This window comes from Crocodylus siamensis, chromosome 5 (assembly GCF_052110815.1).
Source record: "Crocodylus siamensis isolate JL-2025a chromosome 5, ASM5211081v1, whole genome shotgun sequence".
Taxonomy (NCBI): Eukaryota; Metazoa; Chordata; order Crocodylia; family Crocodylidae; genus Crocodylus; species Crocodylus siamensis.
The window spans coordinates 74,222,323-74,244,241 of NC_143399.1; the positions used below are offsets into that span (position 1 = coordinate 74,222,323).

General features: G+C 43.3%; 1 protein-coding gene across 3 annotated transcripts in view; it reads right to left on the reverse strand.

Moving 5' to 3' along the window:
* Positions 1-21,919, reverse strand: part of EPB41L4B (erythrocyte membrane protein band 4.1 like 4B) — a 293,241-nt gene that overhangs the window by 99,506 nt on the left and 171,816 nt on the right. For all 3 annotated transcript variants that reach the window (XM_090049115.1, XM_090049114.1, XM_090049117.1), the window contains one exon: positions 12,507-12,625. In XM_090049115.1, the coding sequence (XP_089905241.1) occupies positions 12,507-12,625 (119 nt within the window). The remainder of the gene's footprint in view (positions 1-12,506; positions 12,626-21,919) is intronic.

The following is a 21,919-nucleotide window of genomic DNA, read 5'->3' on the forward strand; positions in this document are numbered from 1 at the left end:
ATTATGACTACAGGACTAATGAAACAATATCCTTTGATTCCTTTTTTTGGCCTAGTTTGTGTTTTTAGCCTTTACATATAATCTAGAAAATTAGTGCACATTCCAATAAAGTTATATTTGTTTTTGCTTTAATCTTAAACTTAATAATACAGTGCTAGCCCATACCGTATTAGTAAATCTTTAACTGGAGAAAAATGTGTTGTGTTACATGTGATGATGCACCACTCCATCTGTGGCCTTCTTTTCAAAATCCTAAGTCCACCCATGGGTGTGACAGGCTTTACACTAGCACATCATAACATTTTATACACTGTAAAGAAAGTCTGGAGCAGTGGTACAGCTACTCCTCGCGTAATGTTATAGTTACGTTCTTGAAAAATGCGACTTTAAGCAAAAGGATGTTAAACGAATCCAGTTATATCACAATAGTTACTTACTAGGAGGCGGCAGCCAAATGTTATAACCAAACATTGCATGACTTTAAATGAGCATGTTCTCTAATAGATCAGTGATGTAATAACAAAACACCACTAACTAGCATGACGTTAAGTGAGGAGTACCTGTATTAGAAAGGTTAATTCTATGCTCCCATCATCTCACTGGAATTTAGGTGTGAACAATAGTCTGAGTACATCGTTGACACCTGTGGGAAATGAATGTCAAATGCTACTGTTCTAACTGGATGGTATTTCATGTCTGTTCTGCACCACTTCAGCCCAGGTGTAAACAATGATAAGATAGAAGGCACTAGAAAAAAATCAGGTCTAAAATAGCACTCTAGGTCACCTCTGACAACTCAGTCCTGAGATTTCAAAGGTGAATTTAGAGACTTTGCCTTTACCTCTTTTAACCACAGAAGCCATCTCTCACTTATTTTTCCTTGTGCCATGACTGTGGCATTTCACTGTGGCCACCAAAATCTTGTTTGTTCATGTCACTGATTTCAAAACGTTTCATACAATATGGTATGCCTAAATCCCGGAGACATTTTCTGCAAGTAGAAAAAACCAGCAATGCAGTTATTTTGCCTTCTGCAGGCAGTCTGTGAACACCCTGAAAGAACACTGAGACTTGGCAGAACTCTACTGAGACTGCATAATATTTTCTTTGTGTAAGCAAAATTAGTCTTTGTAGCCTTCAAGATCCAACTGCTGTAGCTTCCAGGTATACCTTTGAACAACTGTCTATTATAGTATTATTCAGCACTTCCTTCTTTTATTTGGTACTCGTGTTACTCAGTCTTACAAAACTATTTGTTGACCCATATCTAATATTGTTAATCTTGGCTTTATTGGACATTGAACTTAATCCTTTTGATTTTCAACCTAAAGAAAAAATACTTGAAATGAAACCAAACAAACAACAAACCCCCAAAATACTGCTTATGGCTGGAGCAACATACAAAACTGTAGATACATGTTCAACCTCAGAAACAACCAGAAATTTAACAAACATCTAAAAATCAAACTGAAGTTCTCCTTCAGTATAAATGATTTTCTTGGATCCTCAATGATACCAGCAAGTGGAGATACTACATAGATCATTCAGAAAGACAAAGTTAATCACAAGGAAAGCACAATCAGCTGATTCGCCAATTGACTCATTAACCAGATTTGCACTACTTGAACTTGTTTTAAAATGCTGCTACTAGCAGCAAGTCTTCTTTTAGGCATATTGATTTCTAAAGATAGTACAAGCCATCCACTTACAATGACATTTCTAAAAGCAATATTAGAAACAATCCATGTTTCATACCTAGAAACTAAATAAATATGTTCATTTTAGTTCTGTTAAATTTATTCAAAAATAAAGACAAATGATACTTAAGGATGAAGCTATCTTTTGTGCCTTTGAAACATCACAGACTTCTGCAGCTTGGCATCTATTAGCTGTATCTGGGGTCTCCAATGAAATTTTCACAGAGGGCAGGGTCATCCCCTGTTTTTCTTCCTCTGGACAGTCTACCCACACCATCGGTCAAAGTAAAAGCAAAGGGACAGCTTTAAGGAGCTTCAAATCCACCTCTTGCACAAATGAACAGAGACTCTCCCTACTTCACTCCACCCCACCAGGTAGTTGATCTGGTTCACACAGGAAGAAGTCATCTGTTTCAGCCATGGTGGCATGTTCCTTTAAGCTTGCTCATAGTAAATACATTGCACTCTACTTTTCTCAGGTTATGCTATGCCACTACAACCCAACATACGGTTTCAAAATCATACTGCCCAGAGGTGCAGGGCTGGTTTATGGGCTGGACTGAGCCCACAGATCTAATGTGCAGGGCCAGACTGGTTGCAGGTGCGCAGCATGTGCCCCAGACCAGCCCGGTATGCAACACTGCAGTACATGACCCAGACCAGCCCTATGCACAGGATGTGCCAGGCCAGCTTTACACACCTAATGCAGCATGCAGGGCCAGCGCCAATGCATGCTGCATGTGGCACGTGGAGCCAGTCCAAGACCTGCAGGCAGCACCATGGGCCGGATCACAGGCCAGATCTTTGATGCCCCTGATCTAACTAATACTTACTGTCACCTAAAACACATTGAAAGTTAGAAATTTCCTGCCAGTCTGGAGAAGCAATGACAGATTTTTCTGCTGTTATTTAGGCTATCAATTTCTGTACACAGAAGCTGTTTAGTCAAAACCATTATACAAGTTATTTTACTGAGGCCTTGGTTTGTCCTCCCCTCATGCTGAAACAAGTAGCCCTGTAACTTGTGTATCATCTTACTATTTTAGATTACTAATGCTTTTTGGTATCTGTTTCTGTTCATATAATTCTTTGAAGATGTGTCAAAGGGAATTGAAGCACTGGTGTACTTCTATGCCTCTGAGCATTCTTGAAACCTAAAGTATGTAATTAAAAAACTATGCCAACTGATTAAAATAGAGGAAAGCAAGTAATAGGAGAAACAACTTTTTGCTGCTATTTGAATGTTTTTTCCTATTGCTTTTTCTCTGTGCACACTCTTACCAAGTGACCACCCCCCAACAAAAAACAACCCAACCAAAAACAAAACAATAAAAACTATGCCTTTGACTTGGTTAAAAACATTGTATTAATATTAAAAATCTAAACAATGGCCAGGTTAAGGCAGATAATTATGCTAAAAGGATGTTATACCATCCTGAGCTCTTTCACTGATATGTACATGGGGTCCATTTCTACCATTTTTTTGCCAGTACCTGAGTTTTGAATTAGACTTGTTAAAAGAAACAGTGTTACTCAATAGCCAAAAAAGGTTCTTTGGGTAAATGTGTTATCTTCTATTAGACAACTAAATAGTTGGAAAAATTGTTCTTTGCAAGCTTTTGAGTACAAACACCGTTCTTCAGGCTTAGGGAGACTGACTCTACCTCCCGAAGGGAGTTTGTGCCCGAAAGCTTGCAAAAGAACATTTTTTCCCAACTATTTGGCTGGTGTAATAAAAGATATTGCATTTACCCAAAGAACCTTGTCTGCCCATGTCCTTCAACTAACATGGCTACAGCCAACACTCAATAGCCAAGGCATTAATAAACATGAATAGGAAAGACAAAGTCAGAGTGTGAAGTCATTCACTCTCTTCAGTACAGTGCAAACCACTTATAATGCCCACAGGTAAGGTGAATAGCTATTTATACACATATCTCAAGCCAGTTACCAAATTTTTTTAAGGCGCTGCTTACCATGAATTAAAGGTGCCTACTCTTTCATCACTGTGTACTGGGCTGGCTCCTCCCTGTTAGCACCTGATTAAAGCTAATGATAATTCACAGCCCAGGAAAAAACAATTAATCAAGAAGCTGCATAAGCCACTTGACTCTTCCCCTTCCCCTTCCCTCTGCCTAATCATCCAGGTTGCTGCTTGGTGTAGTCTTCCTTAGCCTACCCTAGTAGACTTGCTTAGTCTACACTACATCACAGATGTGGGCAGAAAGGATTAGGTTATGTGGCCACAGGGGAGTTTTGAGCATGGGGGCTCTGCCCTGATCCTTCTCAGGGCCTCCAGCCTGTCAGCCCTGTGATGGCAGACTCCTCCTGACTCATCCCATCTATGCTATCAGTCACACAAGACTTGGTAAAGTGCACCAGTCTAGCTCACCTACAGCAATGCCAAAGATATAGGGGTAGGATTCTGCCACCAAAGTGGAAATTCTGGGGGTCTCAAAAGTTGCAGGCAGACCCCTCATACCCAAAGTTTCCCTGGAGATGCAGAAAGCTTCCCCACTCACTCCTTGCTTTGTGCTAAACCTGATGCACACTATGAAGTCTACTAAGCCAGACTGGACTGTACATTACAATGTTTTGACAGCAGGACATAAGCTCCACGCTCAAAGCTTCTTTACAGCAACAAAACCTGCCCCTCTGCCAGAAGAACGACTTCACTTTTGCTGAGCATAATGTGGCATCTGCTGTGACCTGGAAAGTGGCTAATAGGTTTGAAGGATTAGTCAAAAAACAGGTAGGTTGCCTAATTTCCTGACTGACAAATAAACCCACCATATGCACTGTTACATTCTATTATCTGGCTTCCTGCAATAGTACTTTCCAACTATAGTTATATTCAGAAAAGTAATGGTAAATCCATTGTGTTTATTTTGGGAGTGGGAAGGGGTGAAGTCTTATTTACTTGATTTGTGACAAAATACAAGGTTTAAAAACTCAGCATTGCAGAGCCTGTACATTGTAGCAGCAGAAGTGTAAGCTGTATTATGTTGCCTTCCGCAAAATAAACAAAATTATTACATTTCTAGAACCTTTATTGCTTGCAATAATGAATGAAGCAGAAAGAAAACAGCTGGAGATTAGATATTCTCCCAGGCTGACAGTTATTAAAAACTTGTATTTAAATTTGTAAACTAAGCACATTCCATGTGGAAGCCATTAGAATTGTTTCGGTATGATAGTGTGTTGACCAAATTTTCACTTTGTAACAATCCTACGGATATTTATGTTATTCTGAAAGTCTCAACAGATAGATTCTTGAGACTGCATGGAACTATAAATTTGATATGTGCTCCCCTGAGAAGTTCAGCAAGCAAAGACAAATAAAATGAATCCCATTAAAAAAAGAAACACCTTCATATCATTAAGCCAACATAATGATTTTTTCAGGCTTGACTCAAAATAAATCTAGTTAAAGGTATTTTCCTTAAAATGGCTTCATTATAATTGCTACCTTTAAGTGTTGCTAATGCCACTTTGGTACTTGTGCTCACATAGTTTTGATCAGTGTTGCCACAATAAGAAGATAGTTTGAGTTTTTTTCCTGAGGGTGGGGAAATATAGGTAGCTTTAAGTAGTATTTAAGTGAATGGTGCTTGGTAGATGTAGGTTGATTAAGCCCAGACTTGCATTGCAGTTTGCTTTGTATTGATTTTTTAGGATTATGGTCTTATTGTAGTTTTCATACTGTTTCCACTTGAGTGAATTCAACGGCACTCATTGGTAGGTTTGTTAATAGCTGGACGATGGATGGATAGATAACACTGGCTTTCACTAGCAAATTAACCATATATTTTACTCCTGGACAAATAAGAACAGCCATTATATAACTCTCCACTTACTTGTTCTTTTCTAAATAAACAGTTGTAACTCCTTCCTCTGTATTTTGAAAAGTTTTGATTTTTTGAATCACCAACAACAGCAACTTCTACAGTTTTCCCCTCTTCCAATTTATTTCACCTGAATTATCCTAATAATCTACTTTAAAAAATAAGTTTATTTTCTGGATCCTCCTCAAATAGTATGTATGAGGGGAAAAAAAAGGCGTGTTCATAAGTTATGTTAACTAGTCAACATTTGTAGCAAACAAAAGAAAATTTCAGTGAAGACAATGAAGACAAGAAATGTGTGTTGCATCCACACACATTAGGAGATAAAGAATTTAGGGAGTGTAGGACTCACCTTAGCCTGCTAACTTATGTGAAATTTCCCAAGATTTTGCCTTGTATCCATCACATGATAGCTGCAACTGGATTAAAACACACCTTATTTCCTAATGAAAACAAAGCCCACCTGACCCCATCATGTTCCTCATTCATCAGAGGCAGGTATCATTATCACTTGGCAACTAAGCAGCCAGGAACCTCAGGTACATCAATAGACTGTTTAGTATCTCATTGGTTAGATCTTTTGCAATGGAATAGCTGCAGGTTTTGCTGCCATGCAAGAGGCAGGCAGCTAAAGGCTTTTATGTATGGTTTTATATACCCTGCTCTACTGCACACTCATCCAAGGCCATGTAGGTGGATCTGTACTGGGGGGCTTCTCGCAGGCTGGATGACCAACCTTCAGTGGCAGAGTGGCAGCTTTTTGGCATAGCTGCTACAGCTGGTGCATTGGTGGAATCAGAACCCAGGGGCACTTTTACATGTGCTCTGGTAGCGGTGCTTTGGGGGCTGAGAGGGGTGCGCTTTACCTAGAGCAGCTCCAAAAGCCATTCTGATTAACGCATCACCATGTCTCCTGTATCAGCACCCCCACACTTGAAAATGGTGGTGGGGGCGCTTGAACTATAAAGCTCTTTCAAAGGAGGCTGCTTAAGCACGACAATTGCCACAGTCCAGCAGACTCGATTAATTGAGTCGGCTCCAACATGCTGGAATTTCTGCACGTCAGAGCAGCCTCCAAGCTCATGTATGGGTGCTCCAGGGAATCAGCACTGATGCCATTCCCCTCATCCCCCTCCTTTTCCCCTGCTACCTATTTTAGTCACCTATAGTGACTGAAAACCCTGAATTCAGGAGTAGACAAAGGGATGATGGGTGAGCAGTGGCAGTAATCTTCCCCTGGGTTCCAGAGTTGTGCCAAAATAGCAGCTTTGGCAGATGCACTGACAAGCCCCACATACCACAATTTAACCACCCTTGGGCCACCAGTTGGACAGCCCTATCACAGATAGTACTTTGAAGCACTAAGATCTTGAACAAAAAAAAGAAGAATTGAAGATGAGAAAGGAAGTTAAAATATATTTCAGTTTTCAGTATTTCTCTTTATTTATTTATCTGAAAGATAAAAATAAACTCACTGGTGCCAAACAGGCAGACAGACCAACATTTTGCAGCTGACTTATGTGGCTCATCAAATGAATTGGCTGCTACCACTCTACCAAAGGAATTTGTCCAGTCCCTTTTCCAAACCCATTCTTCAGACCCATTGGATGGAGTTTGAGGTAAAAGAAAATTGGATCAACTAGTTGAACCTAATCTATCAATTTTCAATTCAACTCTGGATTGATATCAAGCATCACAAATTTCAACCCCAAAGCAATTTGCTTGCAAAACTAATTAACAACTGGAAAAGAGGGTGATCTAATGGAACCTGGGATTTGACAATTAGATCAGAGACTATTCAAAGGCTGTTTTTTTTTATTAAAAAAAAATTGCAGCTTCATAGCTACTTGACTGCCATTGATTTTTGCTAAAACATAATATTTGAGATGAAGCACAACTGGGGACGAAAAGTACACTTTAGAAGAGAAATCAATGGTGTCATAAGGTGGAGCTGAATTTTTGCTTGAGAGAGGGTGAGGGGAGAGCTAGAAACAAGAAACATATTGGCTACTCTTCAAAACTTACCAGCTTGATTTTTACAAGGTTCTCTCACTGTCCTGTTACCTAAGGCAAATGACAATATGTCGAAGTCCACTCTTCCTTGTGAAAATGCTCATTCGATCCAGTGTTTGCAGTCTGATCCAGTGTTTTGAATTATCCTACCTTACTCCCTCTTGTTAAGCAGAGCTCATTGTTTGGAACAGAATGGGTCCAATATTTGCAACCTCTCCCCTCTTTGAGAAAACATCAGCTAAGATTGGTGCAAAAGCCTGACAGTTCAGAACAATATGAAGGAGTCTGACTTTTTGGACGCATTCAGATAAGCGTGGCTGTATGGTAAGTAGCACTGCAAACACGTCTGCAGCCACATATTGCACAGTCAGGCATTCTCCATGTTGCAAGGGCATGATGTCCATGCATGTCCTGCTCCATTTTTTTTCTGTAGGTTTTTTTGACCCCTGGATATCCAGGGGTCAAATAAACCCGCAGAAAGAAAAACCAGAGCTGTGCATGCTCAGGCAGTGGGTACTGCTGAAAAGAAGAGCCAGGCTGTCTATAGTCATGCTACGGCTGCTGGCCAGGCTCTGCCTGGCAGGATCGCCACAGCTACAGCCACGGGAAGCCCCCAGTACTCTAGATAAGGCTGCTGAGGCCAGAACAGTGTTGGCCCAGCCTCTCCTACTGCCCCTGGGGTAACTTGCTGCGCGCCAAAGCACACATGGCACAGGCATTCCCAAGGTGCACTGCTGCTACTTGTCTGGGGGAACCAAACATCTGCACTCTTTCAGTTTAACCAGCTGCATATAAGATGGGTCAACTGCAGGAATCCACACCACTAACTTTGGGTATGCCTACACTCCTCTTTGGGGTCAACCCTTAAAATTGCCCTTAGCCTGACGCAGAGGAGTCATCTCCTGCCATGCTCATTACCTTGGCAGCAACTTCACACAAAGGTGGGAAGGACAGACAACAGTAGTGGACAGATAGATTCCTAGAAACTTCCTGTTCCTTGAGTGCAGACTTTCTAGGAATCAGTCTGACTTTTCTCTCCATGTGTGTTTAGCTTTAGCTACAAGCAGGAGGGACAGGAAGTCATGTACAGATGGCCCAGAAATGAGATCCAAGAAATTATGGGATTACTGCTGGTGGACCTTTCCTGGTGGCGTGCGGTCTGCAGTACCCAGGTGAGTATCCAGCATACTTTGGGGAGAGGTAGATGAAGCATCTTGACTTCAGGCAGTCTGGACTGCTGACAGGAGTTGTGATTTTCAGTATAGACAGTCAGTGGATTTGGGCTGGGGGACAAGCCTGAGTGCAGAGCTAAGTAGGACAGCCATACCTTTCAGGTCCAGCTTATTTCAATGTTCTCTGCTAAAAAAAACCTGTGCTATCCTTAGAAAAGGATATACAAACTTCAATGGCTCAGAATGTACTGGTTTAAACCCTCAGAACTTCCCCATCCCTCATGCATGGATTATTCTTGTTCTCCAGTTCCTGAAGCAGAAATCTCCAGGATTAGCCACATGGTGTTTTCACTGGATTGGCCATGTCTCTGGAGACTGCTTCTGCTAACAGCCTAGAACCTGAGTTTGGCAAACTGTCAAGCTCAGTGCAAAAACTTCTCTGTCCACTTAACTTTTAATGGATAGCTACAACTCTCATTACAGCAGATGTGAAGCGTATTTACTGTGCCCTTTTAAAGAGGTCAGTATTTGAGGGAAAATATTTCTTTTGTAATCACTGCAAGGTACAGACTTGCTGTAGCACTGGGTTCCTTTAATTCAGCTTTAAATAAATAATCCATCTGAATTTAAAAGATAATCTGCTGCTATCAAGGCGAGCCACAGAAAATCACTAGGTAGCCAAGTGGACCTTTTGTTTTGTTAAGGATCATAGCATGTGTCTGCATGGCACAATGTAGTGCTGCACAGATGAATGCAAGATAGCTCTCAGTGATACAACTTGGCTACCAAGAGCTGGATTAATAATGCTAGTGTGATACTCCACCCAAACTAATTAGACCCACTGAGAAACAAATATTAGCCTAGGCAGAGCACCATGCTACTATGGCTATACTTCTTCTGTTACTTGAGTTAGTTTACGTATGTCTGCATTGCACTGGATCACATCATGTAGGTATAACCAAATAAAGAATTTAAAGCCAGATTTTGCCCCACACATTATAAGGATACCAGTAGAACTACTTGAACAGGGAGATAATCCAAATCAGGATGGAAAAATCAGATCTAATATGTTTAGAATTGTCATTTTAAAATATAAATAAATACATCTTGAGGTTATCAGGTTACCATTAGGGATATTTATTATGTATAATACTGGCCAAAAAACCTCAACTAGTACATCCTATCCTGAGCTCAGTAAAATTGTGATTTGTGGCTATCAGGCTGTTCATTTTACCTGTATTTTATATTATCTCTTTGTCCTAACCCATGACTGTTTCTGCCTAATTACAGGCTCTTTGGGGCTGGTACTGGGCTTTAATATAAGTTGGTATAGTGCCTTTTATAATGTTCTGGGGCAGACTGTGCCATAATACAGGGATAAGAAGACTGATGATGATGATGATGGAATCAGTTTGCCTCTTTTTGAAAGTTATGTTTTTGATCTAAGACAGTAAAGACACCATGCAATGGACAATTTCCTTTGGTGAGCTATTCCAGTGGCTTGTTACACTCACTGTTAAAGATTTGCACCTTATTTCCAATTTTTTTCTAACAAAACTAACTGAAGCTTTCCTGTCAACATTCCTCCCTTCCTCCAACAGCATAATTTATTTATTTTTTTTGGAAAAAGTGTCTAACGGAAATTTTTGACCCAACCAAACATCTAAAACCTTTATGTGAAATATTAAGGTTTTTGATTTTTTGGCTGAAATAGTTCACATTTAGTTTTTTCACTAAAATGTTCTGCTTTATCTTTAAGGAAAAAAAATTCTGCCAGCCCTAACTTTTACTTCTGACTCACTGGATCCTGTCATGACCTTATCTGTGAAACTAGAGATCTCTCTAGTATCAGATATCTCCTCTTTGGCTGTCTTACTTCTAAACTGTAATCTAGATGCCTCTTCCTTTGCATATACTCCAATGCAGCACTGATATCAATATCTCTGTGTGAAAGCAATATACAGTCATTTAATTATGTTCTCCCTTGAATTGACTTAATTATTTTAAAGCCCTGTCTTCCCTCTTAACCAGTTTAAACAAAGCGGGATAAGTCCCTTAGTGTGTAAAGTCAGTTCTATAGAAACAAGATAGTTCCCTAAAGGTCATGTTGTAGGAATTGTCACATTCACAACTCTACTGGCTTCCTCCAAAGTCTCAAAGTTAATAACTGTAGAATCAAATCCCAAATTCTTTGGTTCTCGTATGTACACCCAGGCTAGGCTTGTTCTACAGCACTACATAGATAACTTCTTGTAAGAAGAACAGAATGAGTCTATTTTGTATTATTTAAAATGTTGTGATTTTCTCAGTTTGGGGCTGCTGACTTGACTGAATCACCAAAACAAAGACATGTTTAAGCTGCAGAGAAGTTATCACAGTTGAAATAAAGTCAAAACTCCATCCCAGCATGGCACGATTAATGCACACTGCTTTCTCTTGCCAATAGAGTGCTATGACCAGCATTGTTTTCAACAGCCTGGAGCTCTCTGACCCAAATGACCAGGTACTCAACGGTCTGTGCGAAACAGCAGCGTTCCGCTTCAACATCCGTTTCGACATTTCAATGGAACAGTGTTTCATTTCGAGTTTTGTTCCCCTCCCCAGCACTGCGATCAGGTTGGGAAAGGGAACTCAGCCCAGCTGAGTTCCCCTCCCCAGTGCTGCGATTGGGCTTCAAGTGGCTGTGAACTTGAAACTAGTTGGGCTCTGAGCGGTTGTACCAGGTTTCAAGCAGCTGGGAACCCGACCAGCCCGCCTCCACCAGGCTGGGTTCCCAGCAGCTTGCAGCCCCATGGAACTCAGCCCGGTGGCAGAGCACAGCCCCGGCTCTGCCTGCCTCCCGCCAGCAGGCTGAGCTCCATGGGGTTGGTGGAGCCAATTGGAGCGCAGCCTGGAGTAAGGAGGCAGGCAGAGCTGGTGCTGCACTCCGATTAGCTCTGCCAGCCCCAGGGAGCACAGCCCAGTGGCGGGAGGCAGGGAGATCCAAGGCTGTGCTCCCCACCGAGCTGAGCCACATGGGGCTGTGTGGAGCCATGGGGAGCACAGTTCTGGCTCTCTCCTGCCTCCCACCACCTGGCTGGGCTGCTGCTTCGAAACTTGAAATATTTCGAAACTTTCAAAATGTTTTGACTGGCCTTGTTTTGTTTCGAGGCTGTTTCAAAGCCCCCTGTTTCATTTCAGTTTTGCTGTTTCAAGCTCGAAATGAGTTGAAACAGTGTTGAAATGAAACAGCTGGTGAAATTTTGCACAGCCCTACTCATTTACGGTGGGGTCAGTTGTAAAGGGCTTCGGTATAAGTCTGGGATTAGGCTAACTTATGTCTCTGGAACTGTAGTGAGACCCCTTAATTGCTATGCCACTATGCCTTATTCATAATTTAAATAAATAAAGGATCATCAATCCTTTGTCATAGAAAAGCTCAATACTGTCCTTTCTCCCCAATATACTGTAATCAAGTTCTCATTATGGAAATAGTTTAGGCATATATAGAGAGAGAACAGACACAACATAAAGCACACCATAGAGGAATGCTAGGAAATGTGTCTTTTATACTTACACACACACAGAGCCTTTTTTCTGCCTAACCAACCATTTCCAATTAACTGAATTTCAGAAGGTGAAGTGGAAGGAAATGGGAAAGATTTTTTTAAAGCCTATAAGGAAATAGTACAAGATGCTTCATATGTGACAGACAGAATACTGGTTTGAATTAATAGTGATATAACACCACTGCTGAATATTAAAATGACAAAAGAAGCTGTCTAGCATATGCACTATACCTTGTTTATATTGACGTGCAAAGCTGGCCATGGTCCAACCACCTTTACAGTCTCTGGTTCCATCTTCTTCAGATGAGCAGGAGTGTCATCGTAAAGGAGGGGAACTCCTGAGCTCAATTCTATAAAATATGCCCAAAAGAAAGAAAGAAAAAACAAAATCTGAAGGAAAGTTACCAGAGCATTACACGGCAAAACACTCAACTCCATATGAAGGGATAGTATCAATATTTTATGTACCCTTTCTATGCTGTGATGCCTTCTAAGATGTTTATAAACTTGTTTATTGAGTTAGTTTCTCTTCTATTTAGCAAACATTTTTATTTTTAAATTCTAGTGCCTTTTAAACCAACTCTGGGAGAGAAACTGATTATGTTACACTCATAGCAAGTTATGTTACACCACTGCCACTGACTCCTGCAGGCTCACATCTGGCATAAAGTCGGCCCACATCTGGCATAACATGCCATTCAGCATGTATTTTGGCGATTTTATGTTTAGTATACTTTTTAGTTTGTCATCAGAAATGCGTGCAATAGGTGTTATAAATATCAAGGATATAGTAACAGATTTTTTTCAATTACAAATATTTCAGGATTAATGATTAAACACTCCCTTGAGTCCTTTGCAAATAACGGTCTATAACAGTGTTTTAGTGATGAAATAGAAGATACATGAAAATTATCTTCAAATACAAATCTAATTTGTTTTAATAAGCTGCATTTTTGTATATATTTAGTTTTTTTTTCAGTTATTAGGTAGCAACGGTTTGGCCCAATCCTACAAACTCAAGGGTCTGATCCAAGGCCCAATCCAAACTCTCAGATTGACTTCTGTAGGTTTGGAGCAAATTCTTAAATAAATGCATGGATTTTAATACATCTCACTTGTGGCCTAATTTGACACTTGTTCAAGCATTTGTTTGAATCTATCTTATTTGGTAAAACACTTAAACACATGTTAAGAGCTTTATTGGTTTGGGATGGAAAGTTAAATCAGGGTCCTGGAACCAAATCCAACTGCCACTGACATAAGTCTTCTATTTGGTGTACTTGGATCAAGCCTGTAAGCAATGGGTCCCAGGGGTTTTTGGACATTGCAAGATAGATGCTACCATAGCTATGCTAAAGCCCTTTACTGGGGCATTGCAGCAGATAAGGTCCCTCCCTAAACAATAACAATTAAGCTACCAATGCTCTTTTCTGCAGAAACAGTTGTGTTCAGATGGAGAAAGAAAGGGAGTGGCATATGCAGACGTACATCAGCTGGCAGCGTGTCACAGTTTCATATCCAAACCTGATATAGCAATAATGGCAAAACTTTGTAATGTAGACCATACCCTGGCTTCCTTCTACTGTATTTCTAATTTCTTTTCAGCCCATTCTCTTGTTTGATTCTTACCTGTGACGGCATAATCTAACATTTGCCATGCTATATTTGCTTCTATAGAGATAAAGCTGTGAACTAAGAAATTGCACTGAGGTCCTAGCAAATAAATTACCATGACTACTTAGATAAGCCAAGATCATTTTTGTATAAACAAATGCATTTTGTGTTCCTGCTAGGAGAGAACACACAGAAAAAGTACGTGGATTAAGTCGCAGATTCCAGGGGAATACAGTGGCATGGGCACATGCCCCTTTCAGTTGACCACACTGGGAAGACCAGCCTGAGACCTTATTTTTAAGTCCTTGGAGCAAGAAAGAATCCTTCTCTCCTTTCCCCTCCATGCTCAGTGACACATTCCTTCCCCTCTCCTCCCTCACCCACTGTTGCTGCTATCTCTGGCTGTCCCAAGTACAGGGGTAAGGGGGGCGCTCTAGAACCACTACTGCCGCAGCTTGGCTCTGTGCAGAACTGAATTCAGCCAGGAACAACAGCACCAGGAGGCAGGTCACTTCTCCCTGCCAGGTACCCACAGTGTTACCTGTCAGGTCAGAAGCAGGTGCAGGGGTATCTGGCCACTGCTGCTGCTGTCTCTAGGGCTAGGGACAGACATTCAAAAAGTCAGAGCCTGAATTGATTCAATCTTTGCATGTTACTCTAACCTGAAAAGCTTGAACCAATTTGGAGGTGGACAGACATTCCCTTTTCATTCCAGAAATGCAGGCACATGCCTGTAGTGGCTCAGGCTAGAAGCCACAGGGTGCTAGAGCAGCCCTCCCTTCCCTTCCATAGTGCTGAACTGAGGGGGGGGGCTGGCCAGGCTCCAGCAGAACACTTTGATTAGGGAGGGGTTTAATCCCCCACCCTGGCCAGCACTCTCAGGCTTCCCCTCCCCCTCCCATCCCACTCGCTGCTCAAGGGGCAGGAGTGTTGCCAGCCCCCAGCCTCAGGCTAGCACTCTGAAGCAAAGGGAGGGGTGTGCAGTGCATACATCTGTTGATGATACTGAGCTTTTCAATCTCCCTCTCCCTGTCTGCAAACCTGACAGGGCTGCAAACCAGGAGGGAGCTGATAAAACCAAAGTATTTATCAGCTCATCAGAAAAACAAAAGGCTCTCTCATTAGTTCAAGTTCTTCTTAAACAGCTTTTTGCAAGGAGGGATGTTATAAGCTGACCTGTTGATTAGCTCCAAAAAGCCCTACATGGACACTGTTCTGTCTGCCTTTGTCCTGTCCCAGTGAAATTCAAGACACACACACACACACACACACACACACAAATACCTCTCAGCATTAGCTAGCATACCACATGCCTAGGGTCCATGGGGCTGAGGTCCGTGCTATGGGAGATGGGAGGGAGAGAGGTGGGAATTCCTGCTTGAGCAGTGAGGCAAGCCAGGCAGGCCCTCCTGGGCCTGCAGTCTCCCCCAGAGCACTGGCTATGGAGGAGAGGGGTGGGGCCAAATATTTTTTGTAGCAAAGAGTACAGCCTAGCCCAGTCCAAGCCCAGCCCAGGGCTGCAAAGCATCTTTATCTTAAATGTTTATCTTAAACCAGTTTCAGCCATTTTGAAACTGGTTTATGTGCACTGAACTTATGTTCTGTTACATGTTTAAACCAGTTTCGGATCACTTAAACCAGTTTATGTGCAACATCTATTCCTCATGTAGCTGAGCGTGGCTCCACATGCAGCGCAGCAGCAGTGGGGCTCTGGAACTCCCCCCCCCTCCCCAGATCAGCTGGGGACAGCAGCAATGGTGGGCAGTGGAGGGAAGGGAATGTGCCACTGAGGAAGAAGGCCAGGCAAGAGGGAAGGTACTCTGAAAAAAAAGTCCTCCTTTCTTCTATTCCTATGATGCACTTTGACCACCCTAGTGTGTACAGTGCACATGTGTGTAGGAACAGGGGGTACAGCATAGGCGACTGGTGCCTCCTGAGTCTGGGGGGTGGCACCAGCAGGGCATGACCAGGGGGGTCCTCCAGTGGCCAGCCAGCAACTGGGGGGGCCCAGTGGCCAGTCACTAAGCACATCAGCAGCACAGTGGCAGCAGAAGTGCCAGCACTTCTGCATGTGGCACAAGTGTCAATTTGGGGAGGGGGGTGGCAAGGCACCAGCTCTTTCTGTGCCCCCTACCAGCCGGAGCTCTCACTGTTGGGGGGTACCAGCACTCTCAGGGGGTGCAGGTCCCCCCCCAACCTGCTACACATTGCTTGTGGAGATCAGACACAATTGCAGTGCTGGTTGCTGCTCCTGCATCCCCTTTATGAGACCCTGGATTCACCCATGCATAAGTAAAATATGCTTTAAATACGTTTAAATCTGTTGTGGTGTAGAAATTGTTCTTTAAGGTAGTCTTTTTTTTAATTTTAAAACTTCCACAACTCATAAAATTAATTTGGCCTAGTTTTCACCATTCATCTAGCTCATACCTACACAAAAACCCAATAAAAACTAAATGTGATCTATGAATCCACATCTTTATAGCATCAGTATTAATTCTGATAGCAGAAGTGCTCTCATTATATAGGTATTGACTAAGCCAAATCTAGGTAAAAAATAGCTCTACTCTAAAATTAACTAAAATTGTACAGTGATATTCTCTATATATTGTTGTTCAATGACTTCTCTACCAAGGGCACTCAGTTTGGATGTAAACATGATTTTTCTAGCTGCAAATCTGCAAGCTTAGCCTGTGATCTGAGAACCAAGCCTGGTTCTTTCCCTCTCACTTACCAGCTTCACTAATAAGGATTCTGCAGGGTGATTGATGTCATCTTTGATGCCTATGCAACTTCACTGTCTTCAAAAGATGGATCCAGGTACAGCCTCAGCTGATGTGAGCAAGTTTGTACAGGTGCAAGCTTTTGGCAAATGGCACACACAGATAGGAATAAAGGCTGGCCTCCCTTTCTTTGATCTGTGTTGGCTCTGTGGGGCTAACAACTGTTTCACACAGCAAAAGCTTATTTTTTGTCACTGACGCCAGCAGATGTGATTCTGAATACACACGAGGAATAGATTTTCAGTGCAAGAATGTCTGATTTTTATACAGTCACCCTTTAGAGTAAAGCCACACTTTTCAAACATAGCCATTATTGAGCAGGTGAATAGTTTAATAATGAACCTTTCTGTTGAACTGCCATTGCAAAGCTTATTAAAGTGGAAGATTTGTTTCACGGTAGCTGAGTGACACGTTTGTAACTGAATTAACCATAACAGTGAGAATCTGAAAACCAGACAAGTTTTGAATAGGTACGTTTTCTGTAAGAATGCTAAACTCTTTAGATTCACTGAACTATTTACAAATGTTTAAAGAAAACTTGGGTTGTCCCCATTTCTCTTAACCCGTAAGGTAGGATAATCAAATTCTGTATTTTCTTTGGAACTATATGAAATGAAAGAGGTATTGATGATTTCAGTCCAGGGTCAATCTAGGTATATGCATCTGGATTTTTGGATAAAAGCTTAATTCAACTCTAGGCACAGGAGTGAGTTCACATACACTGAACCTAGCAAAGAAAGAGCAGCAGCCGCTGCAGATTCAAGGCATGGAAAAATAAGCGGGTTTCAGGGAACGTCGGCTATATTTCAGGGAAAGTCAGCAGTCACAAAGGTTGGAATAAGAAATACTATGAGAGAAACCTCGCTGGAAACACTGTTGTATTTTTGTTCAGCTATCTACTTGAACTGAACAATTGGAAATATTAATAGGCTGAGGCCAATCCCTCTCAGTGTTGACTTTTAGCCATTTAGTAATAAATATGAATTACTCCTGGTTTTTGTGTTTGTGCTTTTCCAGGCTTATGATCAGGGATTCTGGTTTTCTCCAATTTAAAAAAATCCCCAATTTTTGGATTAAAAAAAGAAACCCCACACACATTTTTCCATAATTAAAATGAAACACTGCTAATATATAAAGATATATATATAGTGGTGTCTCATTTTAATAATAGAAATGTGGATTTCAGGTTACTTTTTTAAATCCAAAAATTGGGGATTTTTTTTTTTTAAATCAGAAAAAACCAGGATCCCTACTTATGAGTCACTAAAATAAAGAACAGTTCAGAGCTACAACATTGTGTTTCTCTTAAGACTTTTTCTCCTCTCAAAAGAATAAAGACTTTTACCTACAGACCTGCCATATTTCATATCAGAACAACATCTTTTCTCCCTTTATCTATCAGGAATATAAAAAAATGCCTCCTATGGGACTGTCACAGGGTCACACAGGTGCCCTGTTCCTATGAAGGAATGAGGGTAGCTGAAACTCCTGAAGACAGCACAGGTGTTAGTTGCCAGGGCAACTAGGCTGGTCAGCAAGCAGAAAGGGGCTGGGCCTGGCCTTTATAAACAGCCCAGGCCGGAGCCTAGTTAGCAGTTCCCGTCTAGCAGCCTGAGGTGTGGGAGCTCTGCAGTAGAGCCAAGCAGAGCAGAGCCGATTGTTGCAGCCTGACCACCCAAGCGGCTACGGGGAGGTCATTGCAAGACAGCCAAGTGAGCTTAAATCCCATGTTATAGCCAGGAGGCTTGTTGTTGTGTTACAGCCGTTTGGCTTATGGTTCTGTTTCATTACTGTTACACCGGAGGACTGGGTGAGGCTATAAGGGGACGGAGGAGGCCTCATTTAGGAGCGCCCCAGTAGAGTGGGGGTGCTCCCAGCGCCGGAGTGTGGTGCTACATTGTGGGGTGTAGTACCCCAGCCCTGGGGAGGGGCACAGTGCCAGTGAGGGCACCGTAGTTGGGGTGCAAGACCCCAGCCCTGAGAAGGGCAAAGAGGATTTTGGGGCCAGGCATGGCTGAGGCCACCTGAGCCCCACTGGCAAGGAGCACCAGTGAGAAGCCCGCAGGGGCTCGTGTTAGGCTCCAAGGGGAGAGCCACACGAAGAGAAGCCCAGGGTGGGTGCTACTAGAGAGACGAGCCCGGAGAGGGCGAGTCTGCGATTACAGAGAGCCCGGAGAGGGCAGAGAGAAGCCCTACGAGAGGGCGTGTACAGAGAGAAACCCCGGTGAGGGCAAGTATTGAGCGAAGCCCCAGGAGGGGGCGTATACTATTGACAGAAGCCCCAGGAGGGGTGCGGACTGAGAAGGATCCCAGAGGGGCTCCCCAGTGGTGGGGACCCCGAAGGGTCAAAGGGACCAGGTAAGGCTCAGGCCACCTGAGCCCAATTGGGAAGAGTACTATCAGTAAGCCCGAGAGGGCTAATGAATAGAGGGGCGCCGGTTGCGTGACAAGCTCAGGGGTGCTAGAGCAGGGACACCGGTTGTGTGCCAAGCCCAGGGGCGCCAGTTGTGTGACAGGCTCAGGGGCGCCTGAGAAGGGGCGCCGGTTGCGTGACAAGCCCAGGGGCGCCAGGCAGGGCGCAGAAAGGAATTGGACCAGATAATGTCCAGAAGAGCTGCGAGGCTTGGGGCATGCTAAAGGAGAGGTAAGAGGCACGCATAGCCCATAAGGCTGGGGTGCACCAAGTCACCCCATACAGAACTGGGGATAGTATCAGCATAACCCCGTGTACAAGGGGATCAAAGGCAGCCTCCCATAGAAACTTATATATACCAACAAGATGTGGCGGGTGAGAAAAGAGGGTGCTGGATCACCTACTTGACACGGTAGGGGGTGCTAAAGGGATCATGGCTGCTCCTAGGCCCCACTCCGTGACAGGGACCCTAGTGAATTACTAAGAACTTTGTAGGTTTTCCTATACCAACAGTGTTAGGATGTTGTTTCTGTTTTTCAGTACTCTGCATCATGTTGCTTATTGTATCTGAGCTTTCTGTGCTTTCTCTATTTCAGCTGTTACTTGCCCTGCATCTGTCAGACACTTGTATTAGAAGTTCCAGAAATACCCGTTGATGCTATATCATACTACAAGGCAATCACTTTCAATTCAGATTGGTTTCACAAGAAATATTCCAATTCTACAGATGTCCAGCTATCACTGCAAACAATTCTGCTATCTGTCCTGTGAAACATTCAGAAAAACTATTCTCTGTGTCAACTTACATTAAGCCATCAGACATAATAATCAGGAGGCAATAAGCTAGATGCCAAGAGCTGGCCATAACGAACTCTCCTTTTGCCTTCAGAGTCCCAGCCATCTGCCTACACCTAGGATACTTTTTCAACTCACTAGAGCTGTGGATGGGTCAAAAGGTAAGTGAAATAAGTTGTACTTAGGCAGGTCTGAAATTTTTTCTAATATTTATCCAACCATATTTTTGGCTTTTCTTTGCAAAGTCTGGAATGAATTATCAAGTGACTACATAATGGGGTTGTTCATGTTATGTTCCTGACTTGAAAAACAAACACATCATTAAACAGGAACAGGGTTTAAGTATCCAGTCACATATCACAGGACTGCTATCAACACTGCACTAAAAGGCTACAGTCGTGACCATTTAAACTCTTCCTCCATCGCATCATGGTAGAGCTGTATCTGTAGATAAGCTGAAGCGCAGCATGCAACAAATTAAACATAAAAGCACAGCAGTCCCAAGGGAGCCCTCTTGTAAGCTAATAACCAAACTGCATTTATAGCTTCAGTAAAAGGATTTGCAGCTGACTGCAGAATTTATATTTAATAAGCAAACCTCACCTTCACTCTCTAAGTTTCTGCCTTAAAATTTTCATCTTTTTTCTCTTTATATCAGGGGTGTCCAACCTTTTGGCCAGATCATAAACTTTTATCACCCAGTGGGCTGGCAAGCCATATTCAGAGACCTCACGAGAAGTGGTATCACATCAGGAAGTGATGTCATGTGACCTTTGATACCAATGACGCTGCAGGAAGTGAAATGAAATGGGTCTAACCAGTTCAAAACTCTTCCTTAGCATCCATCTCTGCTACTGTTTGGGACAGGATACTGAGCTAGATGGACTGTGGGGCTGGCCAAGCATGGCACTTTTTATGCTACGTTCAGAAGCTCTTATGTTCTTTGGCTGAGCTTCCGAACCATGGCTGAGATTTGCAAAAAGGAGTAAATAGGTATGTTACAAAGTTGTCATAAAAGATATGAAGCCCTCTAAATCCCATTCATTTTAATGGAAGTTGGCCTTTTGACTCAGCTTTGAAAATCTCAGCCCAAGGTGCCAAACAAATAAGTCAAAATATATTTTGCATTTCTACACAGTGCGTCTATGTGAGGGTCTCCAAGCATTTTACAACCATGAAATGAACCTCAGGATGAGCCCAGCCAGAGCAGCAGGGGCTCAGCTGCACTTTCCCTCTACCTGCGCTGGTCAGTCCCGAACGGCACACAGCTCCGCCACAGCCTCTGCTGGCTGGTGCTGACCCAGGCGAGTCTGTCCTATCCAGAGCAGCATGCAGCTGAAGCTGGCTTCGCACATGCTACTGGGGACAGGAGGAGCCCGGCCAGATTGGCATTGGCCAGCAGAAGTGGCAGTGGAGCCGTGTGCCACTCGGGATTGACTGGAGCAAGCAGGGGGAAAATGCAGCTCAGCCCCTGCCGCTCCAGCCGGGCTCGTCCCATCCCGTCCTGAGTGGCACATGACTCCGCCACCTCTTCTGCTGACTAGAGCAGACCCAACTGGGCTCCTCCCATCCTCAGTAGCATGTGCGAAGCCAGCTTCAGCTGCATGCTGCTTTTCCTGGCCAGTGCTGACCCGGCTGGGGCTGTCCCATCTGGAGCAGCATGAGGCTGAAGCCGGGTTCCCACGTGCTGCTGGGGACAGGAGGAGCCCGGCCAGGTCTGCGCTGGCCAGCAGAAGCAGCGGCAGAGCCGTGTGCCACTGGGGACCGACTGGAGCAGGTAGGGGAAAGTGCAGCTGAGCCCTCTGTTCCCGCTGGGCTCATCCTGTCCCGAGAGGCCACATGGCTACTCCTCTTCCCACACGCACCGCGTAGCCAACATCAAGCTGATGTGGTGTGTGTGGGAACCTTGTCCCTTCCCCAGCCGTTCAGCAGCCATTAGGAAGCTGCTAAGGGGCTGGGGGAGGGACAAGGGGTGGGAACGAAAAGTAAACAGTGTTTACTTTCATTTCCCATCGCAGCACCGTGGGCCTCAGAAAATG